We start from the raw sequence: 13405 nt of genomic DNA on the forward strand, positions 1-13405 counted from the left end.
ACAAGTGAAAATTTGCTTTATGTTCTACACTATGTACATATCAAATACGTTGATGCACATCCTAAATTTGAAAGCAAATAACCTTTTGAAACATTTTGCATTATAAAGTACAAACAGTTTCATTGTGATAAAAATACTTTGCTGATTTTACAGTTAGGTTTAAATTAGCTAAATTCTGCTGTTCATAAATGAACAGTAAGACCATGTAAATTGCTCAGTGCATAAATATATATCGATATATATTCAGATAATGTGCCTTGTGACAGAGTGACTTGGGTTGTGTTACTGTAGCTGGATTTGGACAGCTATCTAAAGTCTTTAAAGCCCTCTGATGAGATACAGTTCATAATTTTATAGACGCTGTACCACTGTTCACAGTTCTCAGGCAGATCCATGGTAATTATATTTTTCATCTTCATGTGATATCTCCAAACTAGACGATCCAATTAGGTTGCGTGAAAGCAGTCCAAACACACAAGCTTTCATTTATTTATAGATGATGTTCGGATTCATCCTATGAACCCAATCTACTTTGAAATATCTACAAGACCAGAGTGTTCTATCTGCATAAAATTATGTTTTTGCTGAAATCCTACAAACTAAAGACAATAGCTTCATTTTACCAGGATGCATTCCTGCTATCAGCTACTTGGGTTTGCATGGCCCACCGGGTGGCCATCACTGAGTGAACACTGAGTGAAACACACGTACTGTCTGTTGACCCCTCGCAGTGAACATGCCACCCTGTTATGCTAAAACAGTTCATTAAAAAAGTGACATAGAAAGCATTCAAAGTTAAAGTGACAAAGCGTGGCTGAAACTGGTCTTTTCTTTGGGACAGCTGTGGATTCTTCTAGGACTACGATAAGAAATTAATGTGCATAAATAGTTTTCAATAAATTATTAAATAGACAAATCTCTGCTTCCATATATACAGAGTAACTGACAAAACAAATAATTAGTAAACATCTTTTTACACATCTCTTATATCTGGATCAACATATTTAAATTTTCGTTTTGACCATAAATAGTTTACTTTTGGCAAGACGACTAGAACCCTGATTGAAAGTTTTCATTCTACCATGTACCAATGATACTTACATGTTCCCCATGACCTTCAAGGGAAAATATGTCCAGAGCCTGTTAACTATAAATATCATTATCTGTTCATGTACAACAACCTTTCAACCTTTCCCACTCTTGTCATCTGGTCAATAAGTAAATATACTCTTATTTAACACATTAAAAATCCTCAATTCTGATAATCCCTGGCATCCAGACAGAGCTGGTGAGAGAGATTTGAACTATGTAATCTGGGTTTAATGCCCACGATAATCTCCAGTCTCATGATCAACCACATCAGTATTGTCCATAAGAATTTATAGCAGGTCACCAGTACCTTTCAGCTACTTTTAAAGTAATCTCTTAAGAAATCTTTCAAAATCATAAACTTTGTGTATCCATAAGTACTCAGTACATCATGGCCATGGTCTTCAGTCTGACCTTTTCATAGCCAGTTTAGCAGCTAATAAAACACATGTAATCAAAACACACAGACATAAAATTCTTAATATTTCAATAACAATTCAGTTATTAATATTCATATAAAATATTCAAACCTTTTTGTTTTCACATCAAACCAGGCAGTAGTCATCTTTGTCCATCTCCCGGTCCTGTCTAAGAAGTTTGCACCTTTGAACAGATCCACCATGCATATCTGCTCCTCTCCTTTCCTCTTTCCACTGGCCAAAGCCACTGACCAAATGCTCCATCACAAGTGGAAAAAAGGGAGGATTTACTGGATCAAGAAGAAAGTTTTCATAAAGGACGGTCAGATCTTCCTCAGACGAGGAATGCAAGTCCTCATAGAACCGACCAAGAGAGGGTAGTGATCAAGAAGAGTGGTGTCACTGACAAGTGGGCAGATTTACAAAGATGAAGACATTGAATTCAATAAGGATGGAGAAACACAGGAAAACAGCATACATCAGGACACACGCAAAGCCCAGACGTTTGTCCAGGGTCCACTTATTCAGATGCACACCCAGAACCTGAAAGAGAGAATCATCCATGTACTGTGAGTTCTTTTAACAGCTTTATTGTCTGACCTAAATGGAGATAATTACAAAAATATTCAGAAATACTACCAATTTAGAAGCAGACACAAGGAATAAAACACATGCATCCATGCTTGAGGCTTACCGTGAGAAACACAGATGCTAAGAGCAGTCCAACAGAGAAAATGAGGCCTTTGCTGTTGAGATGGATCTAGGTAAAAATATAAATATTTAAATATTATATACTATTACTGATTTTTATGGTACAGATAAACAAAAGGTAACATGCATATCTTACTAGTACAACTGGTACAAAAGGTAGAATAGAATTTTTTGCAGTTCAAACATTACCTCCCTCTAGTGGTCCAAACCTATTGTGCAGGACAAGACTGAAATATGTGTTGACCTGGGAAAACTCTTTACAGGGTGAATATATACATACATGAGCATCTTGAAAAATTAGAATACAGTGGAAAAGTAAAATTTTCCCGTTATTTAATTAAAAAAGTGGTACTTTCATATAATCTAGATTCATTACACAAAGCTAAATATTTCAAGATTTTTTTGTTTTAATCTTGATGATTATGGCTTATAGCTCATGGACATCAAAAATCCAGTATCTCAGAATATTACAATAAAGAATTTATAATACAGAAATTTTGACCTGAGAAGAGTTCTAATCAGCTAATTAACTCAAAACACCCGCAAATGTTTCCTGAGCCTTTAATGTCTCAGTCTGGTTCAGTACACAACCAGAATCATGGGGAAGATGAAAGTAAATGTTGCATTTAATTTGGAAATCAAGGTCCCAGAGTCTGGTGGAAGAGTGGAGAGGCACAGAATCCAAGTTGCTTGAAGTCCAGTGTGAAGTTTCACAGTCACTGATGATTCGGGGTGCCATGTCATTTGCTGGCATTGGTCCAGTGTGTTTTCTCAACTCGAGAGTCAATGCAGTGTCTACCAGGAGATTTTAGAACGCTTCATGCTTCCATCTGCTGACAAATTTTATGGAGATGCTAATTTCCTTTTCCAGTAGGACTCAGCACCTGCCCACAGTGCCAAAACTACTAGTAACTGGTTTATTGACCATGGTATTACTGTGCTTGACTGGCCAGCCAACTCGCCTGACCTGACCCTGATAGAGAATTTATGATAGACACCAGACCCAACAATACAGACGAGCTGAAGACCGTTATCAAAGCAACCTTCCAGAACACCTCAGCAGTGCCACAGGCTGATTGCCTCCATGCCACACTGCATTGATGCAGTAATTCATGCAAAAGGAGCTCCAACCAAGCATTGAGTGCATAAACTAACATACTTTTCAGAAGGTCGATATTTCTGTATTATAAATTATTTATGCTAATAGTCTGAGATACTGGATTTTTGATTTCCATGAGCTGTAAGCCGTAATCATCAAGATTAAAACATAAAAAGGCTTGAAATATTTCACTTTATTTGTAATAACTCTAGAATATATGAAAGTTCCACTTTTTGAATTAAAAAAAAAAAAAAAAAAAAAAAAAAAAAAAAAAAAAAACTTTTCCACGATATTCAAAATTTTTGCGATGCACCTGTAGTTCTCCTGGCATTACTGACCTAAATACTGTATGGAAATCAGACTTACATCTTTAGGCAAACTGAGTGTTTTTAACCATAGTGTTTGAAATAATATAATAAAAAGAAAAAAAAAATTCCATGTTGTTCTGGTATAAAATATAAATAACATATATTTATGGTTTGAGGTGAGAATTCAAAATGTTATAGGCAGTAAAAACAGTGACAAATCCCGACTTTCCTTTTTTGGCTGTTCAAAAAAGAATTCAGCCACAGTGACATCTTACGGAATTTGAAGGTCAAGGTCAAATTTATTTATATAGCACGTTTAAAAAAACACGAGTGATTACCAAAGTGCTGCACATCAGGTATAACAGGAAATACGTTAAAATGATAACATAAAATATAATTAAAATAAGTATATAGACAAATAATCATTGTAAGAAAACAAATCAGATATAATTAAGACCAGGAAATAAGCAGCTAGTGTGGCAAAACAAACAAACAAACAAACAAACAAAAAAACAGGGCAGATTATAGATAAGCTTGAAAAAAAAAGTTTTAAGAAATTATTTAAATGAGTTTATTGTAGGGGAGGATCTGATAGAGAGGGGCAAACTATTCTAAGTTTACAAACTACTATAAGTCTTGGTGCCATTACAGAAAAGGCCCAATCACCTTTGGTTTTTAATCGTGACTTTGGAATGGTTAGTAACAACTGAGAAGAGGATCTGAGAGTTCGCAGGGAAAAGCGAAAGCAGAAGAGATCTGAAATATATATGTCGAGTCCATGCAAGACTTTAAAAACACAGAGTAAGATCTTGAATAAAGAGATGTTTGTTGACTTCAGGAGAGCAGGTAGCGACCACTATCCGCTGTACATTGACGGCTCCTCCGTGGAGCTTGTCGGGAGTACCAAATTCCTTGATGTTCAACTTCCGGAAAACCTCACCTGGTCCCTCAACACCAGCTCCATAACTAAGAAAGCCCAGCAGCATCTCTACTGTCTGCAAAGGCTGAAAAAAGCCTATTCTACAGAGGAACATTCTACAGAGGAACTACTGAGAGAATCGTGAGCAGCTGCATCACTGTCTGGCTCAGAAATTGCACCGTATCGGATTGCAAGACCCTGAAGCGGATAGTGAGGACTCTGCATCTGCAAAGCCACATTCAGGCCCTCACGGCCAGACTGTGTAACAGCTTCTGCCCTCAAGCCATCAGACTCCTCAGTACTCAAAGACTGGACGCACACATGCACGCACGCACACACAAACACACACTTAACTGAACACCATCCCACTCCCCTTGCAATTTTGGCCCATTTGTGTGCTGACTACCTGTACTTTTGCTGATAATGCATTTATAAATAAATCATTTCTTGTCACCACAATACTCTTTACCTGGCTGTTACCGCAGTAACTGCTATGTAAGCTAATCTGCTGAATACTATGTCATAGTATGTTATGTTTACATTCACACCATTTTTATTATATTGTTATTCGTTTGCACTACCTGTTATATCTGATAATTCCGCACTAGAACTGTGTGCTGGTGTGCTGTGCACTACGCTGTCACTTACTGTGCCCATTGTCCTGTTTTTAGTCGTTACTGTACTGTCTTGTGTTTGCACTTGTTTGCACGTGCACTATGTAGAAATGTGTAGGTCTTATTTAGTTCTGTGTCGTCTCATGTGGTCGGTGTGTTGTTTTGTGTAGCACCAATGTTTCATTTCTGTAATTCACTGGTAACCAGTGGAATGAGGCTAAGGCGGGTGGATAGGGCTCTCTTTTTGGTCCCAGTCAAGAAACGAGCTGCACCACACATATATTCCAGGATAGTTGATAAAGCGAGATCAATCCCTGGTTTCTATTTATCACACAGTATATACGGCTATTAGGAGTGGATGCACGCCATCTGTTTAGAAATTGTTAGGAAACCCACTCCAAACACGCAAATCAAATGGATGTTAAAAACAGACTTGTGGAGAGGAAACGTTATGGTGTTGGTTAAGTCAGCAAAATGTCAAGTCGCTTCCAAGTGGACTAGGCTTTCACAGAATCCGACAGACTGACAAAACAGATTGTCTGCAGATCACTTCCAAAATAAGCTCTCTGCATTTGTCTTAGAGGAGCAGTGGAACATTCTCAACATGTGCACTGAGTCTGGAGCGGACAGGAACTTTTAAAGCCATCTAACAGGTGTACACAATGTTTCTCTTGGATAAATACAATTTCTTCCTTCTTCTAAATCTGTTTCATTCTGCTCACCCTTTCCTCCTTTCTTCCTACACTAAGCTAAATGTTTTGGAGCAAGAAAATTGAGTCATAGTTAAAATTAAAATGTCCTCAGTTAGGAATGATATACAGATGGAAGATAATTATCCATAAATTGTAAAAGAAAGAGTGAAAACTTAGCATACAATAACAAATAAACCTACATTTAGTGCTTTTAAGTGGCTATAATGTGAGCGCTACTGGAATATTAACCATATACTGAACAGGAATTCATATTATTATGTGGTTACTTACTGTTGAGCCGTAGTCAATAGCGAGAGTCTGGAGAGTCCAGGGCAGCCCCAGACCAACCAGTATATCAAAAACATTACTGCCAATGGAGTTAGACACGGCCATATCACCTAGGCCTGGCAAACAGTATAAGAAAGAAGGATGAGAAATGTAAAATGACCAGCAGTTAACAGTATGTAGAGGTTACATTGGTCCTTAAAGTCAAAACTCACCTTAATCAAAATTCTGATTTTACTTTTATTTATTTATTTTTTAGTTTACGGTTACATCTGTTTTCACTATCGTTAATGTTTTCCTACATTATCCACAATGCCATTTGACTACCTGCTGATTTAGCTCTTGCTTCATCTCTGCCTAAAGAGACCAGTGCAGCAGTACTTTAATCCTTTACTCTGTCCAGCTCTCTCAGCTGCTCATCTGCACACTGTGCTACAACTCATCATCTCATAGATAGCTAACAAGATGAGCTGATTATGAGCTGAGTGTGTCACTTCTTTTGTATAACAGCATTGCATTCTGGGATTCTGAGTCTTAACATTAGCTGTCTTTATTACTGCTATGCTGGATTTCTCATTAATATGACAGGACAATGTTCCTGAAAAGAAAAGAAGTTCCTCTTCTTTAGTTTTTAGGATCTAATAGCAAAACCTACCTGTTAACCATTATGTTTAAGATAATAATTTTTTCCCTCCTATTAAACTCCATTGTAACTGCATTGTAAGTGTGTTAACAATGTCCCCCTGTGGTGTCACTGTGGCAAACAAACCACTTCTCACAGTACAGTGAAAATACAGCAACAACCAAGAAATTAGGACCAGAATCACATAGAACATGACTAGTATTTCGCTATATATATATATATATATATATATATAGATATATATAGATATATATATATTGTGTTTCAGAATGAAGATAGCCTTTTTTCTATTAATAAAGCAATATGAATATTTTTAAAAGAAAGCAAATATGTGAAAGATGGTCCATATAACCAGTTTTGACAAATTGTTGACTATTTTTGGTTTCTCTTGTGCCCACCTTGCCGTGCTACTATAAGGCTCGCCATGCAATCAGGGACACTGGTGCCTGCAGCCAAAAATGTAATTCCCATAATGACATCTGGGATGCCCAGAGTGAAGCCGATGACTGTCACCTGGACAGAGCCGGAAGAATAGCATCAAGTATTTTTTTTGGGGAAAAAAAAAATCACACAAAAATAAATTAGGAAATAGTTTCTCTCACCATCCACACCATGATGTAAGAGAAGCCAGCGATCCAGAGTGTGGAGGTGATGAAGGTGACCATGAACCAGCGCTCCCAGCGAGGCGACGCACAGTTGGGCACCGTGAAGAAAAGCAGCAGACTCAGCGGCCATGCCAGCAGCCACTTCACCTTATTGCACATGCCCCCTGTATGCAAACACACACACACACACACACACACACAGAAAATCAGTGAATAGAAGAAGACGCCATTACATATGCTTTTGTTAATCAGGTTATTAGAAGCTACCTGGGCAGTGGAAAGGAACAAAGGGTCCTTCATTCTCATCTTCCTCCTCCTCTTCTTCATCATTCTCATTGTTCTCATTATCCTCATTCTCATTCTCTGTATCAGTGCCAGGATCTGCCCCTCGTGTGTCATCATCACGATGCCCGTTCCTCCATGTGTTCAGGCCTCGCTCTACACCCACAATGCCGTTCTCCATTCCACGCCTTACAGGAAATTTGACTGTCACCTCTGAATCCCCATTACTGAAATGACCATTGATGAGACGCTGCCGCTGTAAAAAATACACAAAACACACTGATTTACTACTGTTCTACCCATCACAACATATATAGGGATACTTACATTTCACAGTTGAGTAAAAAGGAGTCTTGATTAATTTTGAGACTGTTGTCAAGTTTTATTCGCCATTTCCTCAGCACATGTCTGATTTTACATGCAAAAAACAATGTTTTTTGTGCCACTGAAAGTTAACATTATAGAAAATGGTTATTAAATATTATACGATATCATCCCACTCTATTAATCATAAAAATATTTACATGAAACAATCATACCATGGAGAATTTAGCTTTACAGAATTGGCTAAAACATCATACCGTATTATAAATCTGTAAAATTGTGTAATGGATTTAAATTTTCCTGGGTTTTTTTTCCTGCATATTAATCTTTCGATGACATACTGTTGCAATCAAAATTATTCAACCCCCATAGCAAATGAGGCTTATTGTCAAAATTTACAGACTTTCAGTTGTTGCAATGAACAAATCAAACATAAGCAAGTGAAAACACAATGAATGCTTCAAGTGGTTTCCCCAAATTCAACTGAAAATCAACTTACATTTACATTTACATTTATTCATTAAGCAGATGCTTTTATCTGTGTGTGTGTGTGTGCGTTCCAGATTTGTGATCCTGACCTCCATGATGAGCATGCGGGAGGCCATGGTAAGTCGGGTGCGTGGAGAAAAGTGGCTTGTGATCATGATCCTCATGCCAGCTTCAGAGAAGGAGAGCTGGTGTGGGTATGCAGACAGCAACTCATCCACCATCAGTACTGATGGCTTCCTGTGGAAATTCGCTGAACACAGAAGAAAACATTAAAATGTATACAGTGCGTTGAGACAATATAGACACACGTCCATTTCCAGGTTGATTCATAACATTTCCAGTTGACTGGAACTTCTTAATCATTGCCCTAATGGTGGAAATGGCCATTTTCAATGCTTTTGCTATTTTCTTATAAACACTTCCCATTTTGTGAAGCTCAACGATCTTTTGCGCACATCACATTCCTTGGTCTTATCCATTGTTATGAATGACTAAAGGAATTTGGCCTGTGTGTTGCCTCATATTTATAACCCTGTGAAACAGGAAGTCATGGTTGAACAATTTCCTGTTCCTAGTCACCCAGGTGTACTAAAGAAAATGTAAAATATCAATGGGACTATACTTCAAATATATTTTTCATAGGGGTGACAATAATTGTTGCACACCTATATTTAACAAATACATTTTTTTTTGATAAACCTGTGTTGTGTTTGCAATTGTTTGATATCCATGAGAACAGAGTATTTTTGTGTTTTTTTTTATTTAAAAAGATCAAAAGGTTAAACAACAAAGAGAAAATTTCACAGCCTTCTTTGCTCATATTTACCAAGGGTGCCAATATTAGTGGAGGGCACTGTATTTACAACCACTCTCCTTAATCTTTACTCAAACATTACAGTATAACTTTATATAATGTCATTATTCTAAGTAATTTTTACTAAGAAATTAGGTGAATTTTGGGCATTTGCTCTTCTTATTACCTTTTTTGAGTAGCACAGCGGTAGCATCACATCCATCATCAAGGTCTGTGCTGCTCGCTGTACCATTTCCCAGGTTTGTAGCTTTCTTCTTCCTCCACTCAAAGTAGTGTAGCAGATACGAGTTACACCTGATTGGCACAGCCGTGATCAATGACAGAAGATACAAATGTTTCAGTAAAAAAAATACTTATTACATCTCTTAATTAGACTTTGTTTGGAAAAGACCAATAAACTTACTTCATTATTAAAATGTAAACCAGGTACATCAAAATCAGGACAAGAGATTCCCACCTTTAAAATGCAACACAGAAACTTTGATTAAAATATAAATGTGTCGTTGTAGCATTGATTAATTGAAATATCATTCCAAAATATTAATTAAAAACATAATGGGGAGAAATACATGACACTGCGAAGAAGCCATAAATTTGTCTTATACACATTATAGCACAGTGGAATTCTTATCTTTGCATATCCCAGCTTTTTAGGAGTCTGGGGTCAGAGTGCAGGGTCAGCCATGATACAGAGTCCCTGGGGCAGAGAGGGTTAAAGGCCTTGCTCAAGGGCACAACACTGGCAGCATGGCGGTGCTGGGGCTTAAATGACCGACCTTCTGATCAGAGCCATTGAGTCACCACTGCCCTCAATCTGTTGCATTATAATTTACAAAAGAAAATGTTCACCTGAAGTTAATGAGGATATGAAGCTGACTTACCATGTAACCTTCTCGTCATAGATAAACTGGAAAAAGAGAGAAACTTATGTTTATACCAGATAGACCAAAGAAATAAAATGCATTGACCTAAATTTATCAGCAGGGGGCAGTAATACACAACGTTCCCATATACGACCTTCTGAAGATATAAATTTCTATATATGTCAACTGAAGAAGAGGAACTACATATTTCATTCTGTCTCTCTCTCTCTCTCTCTCTCTCTCTCTCTCTCTCTCTCAAACACACATACACACACACATATTTAAACAATATATTTCATATTACACATTTTTACTAAATGTAATCAAACTTGTGTTCAACTCATTTGCAATGCAAATGACTGTTTATACAACACTAAACAAGTGTATAATAAGTAAAATGAACTCAGTTCTTCGGATACTTCAGAGTAACAATGCTATGTGTACGTAACGCAAGACATGTAAGTGTTTGCATTGCCCGACTCCAGCTACCATGCTGGGTGTGTAAATAAGAGGCGTGTAGTCTAGGATATGGACCCCCAGGGACAGCTGCTTGCTTCTCTTCTCCTGCTGTGTGAGAAGAGTCACAGGCTTCAGAGAAGCATGAGAAACCACTTAGAGCCTCTACTCACCACGATCAGAGTGGCCACTGAGATAGTGTAGTACGTGGAGTCCCTCATTAGAGTCCAGCAGGAGAGACGCACGGCCTGCACACCAGGGAAAGACGAGGAAGGAAGAAAGAGAGAGAGTGGAGTTAGCATCAAAGTATCCAAATGAGTTGCAGAGAACTGAGAGCAAAGTAACATCACGATTAATTTTATGTTTCTTTATGAGCTCATATAGCAGATTTTCACTGTGACAAAGGGTTTTCACTGTGTCAGAAAATGAGTAAGAGTAAGTTATGAGTGGAATGATTTTCTGTTTCATGTTTACTTTTCAATCTGTATTCATTCATTCAAGTCCTTTTTTCAATTTATGTACCACGGTTATTCTTTTTATTCTTATATCTGTCTGCATGAAGTCAATTTGCTTGTGTGTGCGTGTGTGCGCGTGTGAACGCGTGCGCGTGTGTGTATGCATAGTTAAATGTCACACTGCACATATCACTTCGCAATCACGTCTGAACACACAGCCCTTACTGCCTACACTTAATGGAGAAATCCACCCTGAATGACTTGTAAATCTTTTTAAAAAATTAACAAGTGAACTTCAATGTCATTTATACAAGATTTATTTTGCAATGAAATTATGAGTTAAAATTATGAGTTTAAACATATTTTATCTGTGTGTGGGTCTATGTTCTTTTTCAACAGTTTCCTAAATTTTCCACATTGCCATTCAACTAGGTGCTGACAGTGGCACCGAATGGTATTTAGATCTTGCTTCATCTTTTCCTAAAGAAACTGGTGCAACAGCACTTTAGTCCTTTACCCTGTCCACCTCTTTCACCTCCTCATCTTTGTGTATGTCAGTACAAGCATGTATTACTTATTAATATGACACTGAACGTTGCAGGAAAAAATGGTGAGTGAAAAAAGAAGCCCTTGCTCTTTTGCTTTTTGAGCTAACAGCAAAACCTGAACACTGTGCCTGTGAAGTGTGAGATGTGAGACATGAGACATTGATTTTTTTTTCTCTTACTGTATTAAACACAATTGCACTTGTGTCAAAAAAGTCCCTCTGTGACGTCAGTATAGAAGACTGAAAAATTCTCATGAGAACAAAAACACTGCATCAAACAACAAATTAACACCTGAATCCCTACACAAATCCACAATATTTCAGTAATAAAGAATATTGAATGTGTTTTAGGGTGGAGTTTTCTTTTAACCACCATGATTCAGTTCAGACATATTAAACTAGATTCTGTGATTGCTCTGGTTTCTCTAAAGGACTTTGCCTGAAACTACAGAGAGACAGTCTGTGGATCGGAAGTGAGAGAGTGAGCACCATATAAAGCCACACTTCCGGTCAGGAACTAGTAAGTGAAGGGAAGAAGGGAAGTAGCAGCTGTAAAAGCGTGTAATGTTGACGTAAGTAATGTGCTTGCTATATAAAGCAGCAAAGTCGACGTTTGAGTGGCGGAAGTGCCATGGCAAAACAGGTACCTCATGCCGCTGTCAAGAGTTGCCATGACGACCACAGGTTGCACTGCAGTGGAAGGCTTTTAACACCACTCTTGATGCACACTTGCTCAGCACTTCGTGCACTTTTGTTAGGCAGTCCAATCCCTGTGAAGTCAGTTCAGTGTGTGTGTGTGTAGGTCTGTGTTTCTATCTTATTGAGTGTGCATGTGAATGAGAAGGAATGTGGCCAGGATGAGTAAGGACATGAGAAAGCAGATCTCAGCACTTTAAAATTGGGAGAGAAGGCATATAGATATGGTCATTGGTACCAGGGTAGAGTATGTGGCGTGTCACCGAATACGAAAACCTATCACACCTATCATATGAATATATTATTTGGAAGAAACATATAATGTGTTATAAAAGAGATACAAATACAGATCCAAATAGGAGGTGCACTATTCTTTAAAAAAAATGTTTTTTTAAGAAGCTAGTTCAGAGTAGAGGTGTGCATCGGGAGGCGACAAAAATAATGAACAGGATTGGCATGTCTTCCCAGAAGCACGGGTGGCTTAAAGGTTAGCATGTTTAGCTCGCACAACCAGGGTTGAAGGTTTGAATCCTGCCTCCGCCCTGTGTGTTTGGGATTTGTGTTTTCTCCCCATGCTACGGGGGTTTTCCAGTATCCTCCCCCGGTCCGAAGACATGCGTTATAGGCTTATTGGCATCTCTAAATAGTCTGTGATGTGTGAATGGGTGTGCGATTGTGCCCTGTGATCAGTTAGCACCCCGTCCTGGGTATCCCCTGCTGTGTGCCCCATGTTCCCGGTGACAGGCTCCAGGCTCCCCCGTCACCTTGTATAGGATAAGCGATATGAAAAATGGATGCACGGACCTTTTTCTTTTAATTGGCTGAGTGGTCAGATATGAAATTTTTGGGACAAGAAAGACCACATTCATTAATGTGAACGATGCATTTACAGCCATGCATTATAGCACTCATTCATTCATCCTTAGTTTGGCTACTAGTTTGGTCATGTCTATATTTTACGAAATAGAACCAGCTAAGTTTGTTAGAAAATGTTAGAAGCAGGAATAAACAAAAAACTGTACGAGAGGGTTTAAAAAAGTGCCCCCATTCCTTCAGCGTCTTTAGTTTAGGTCATACCCACTTTATGTTTAAATG

At 38.1% G+C, this 13405-nt stretch overlaps 1 protein-coding gene across 1 annotated transcript in view; it reads right to left on the reverse strand.

The window, feature by feature from the left end:
• The window catches only part of slc24a3 (solute carrier family 24 member 3), a 91305-nt gene continuing 77900 nt past the window's right edge, over nt 1-13405 (reverse strand). The window contains exons 7-17 of the mRNA XM_017464802.3: nt 10786-10860; nt 10175-10200; nt 9697-9750; nt 9460-9587; nt 8569-8729; nt 7652-7922; nt 7382-7548; nt 7178-7292; nt 6143-6255; nt 2203-2268; nt 1-2051 (exon numbers count right to left, since the gene is read on the reverse strand). Coding sequence (XP_017320291.1) covers nt 1908-2051; nt 2203-2268; nt 6143-6255; nt 7178-7292; nt 7382-7548; nt 7652-7922; nt 8569-8729; nt 9460-9587; nt 9697-9750; nt 10175-10200; nt 10786-10860 — 1320 coding nt within the window. The 3' untranslated portion in view covers nt 1-1907. The remainder of the gene's footprint in view (nt 2052-2202; nt 2269-6142; nt 6256-7177; nt 7293-7381; nt 7549-7651; nt 7923-8568; nt 8730-9459; nt 9588-9696; nt 9751-10174; nt 10201-10785; nt 10861-13405) is intronic.

This window comes from Ictalurus punctatus, chromosome 3 (genome assembly GCF_001660625.3).
Source record: "Ictalurus punctatus breed USDA103 chromosome 3, Coco_2.0, whole genome shotgun sequence".
Taxonomy (NCBI): domain Eukaryota; kingdom Metazoa; phylum Chordata; class Actinopteri; order Siluriformes; family Ictaluridae; genus Ictalurus; species Ictalurus punctatus.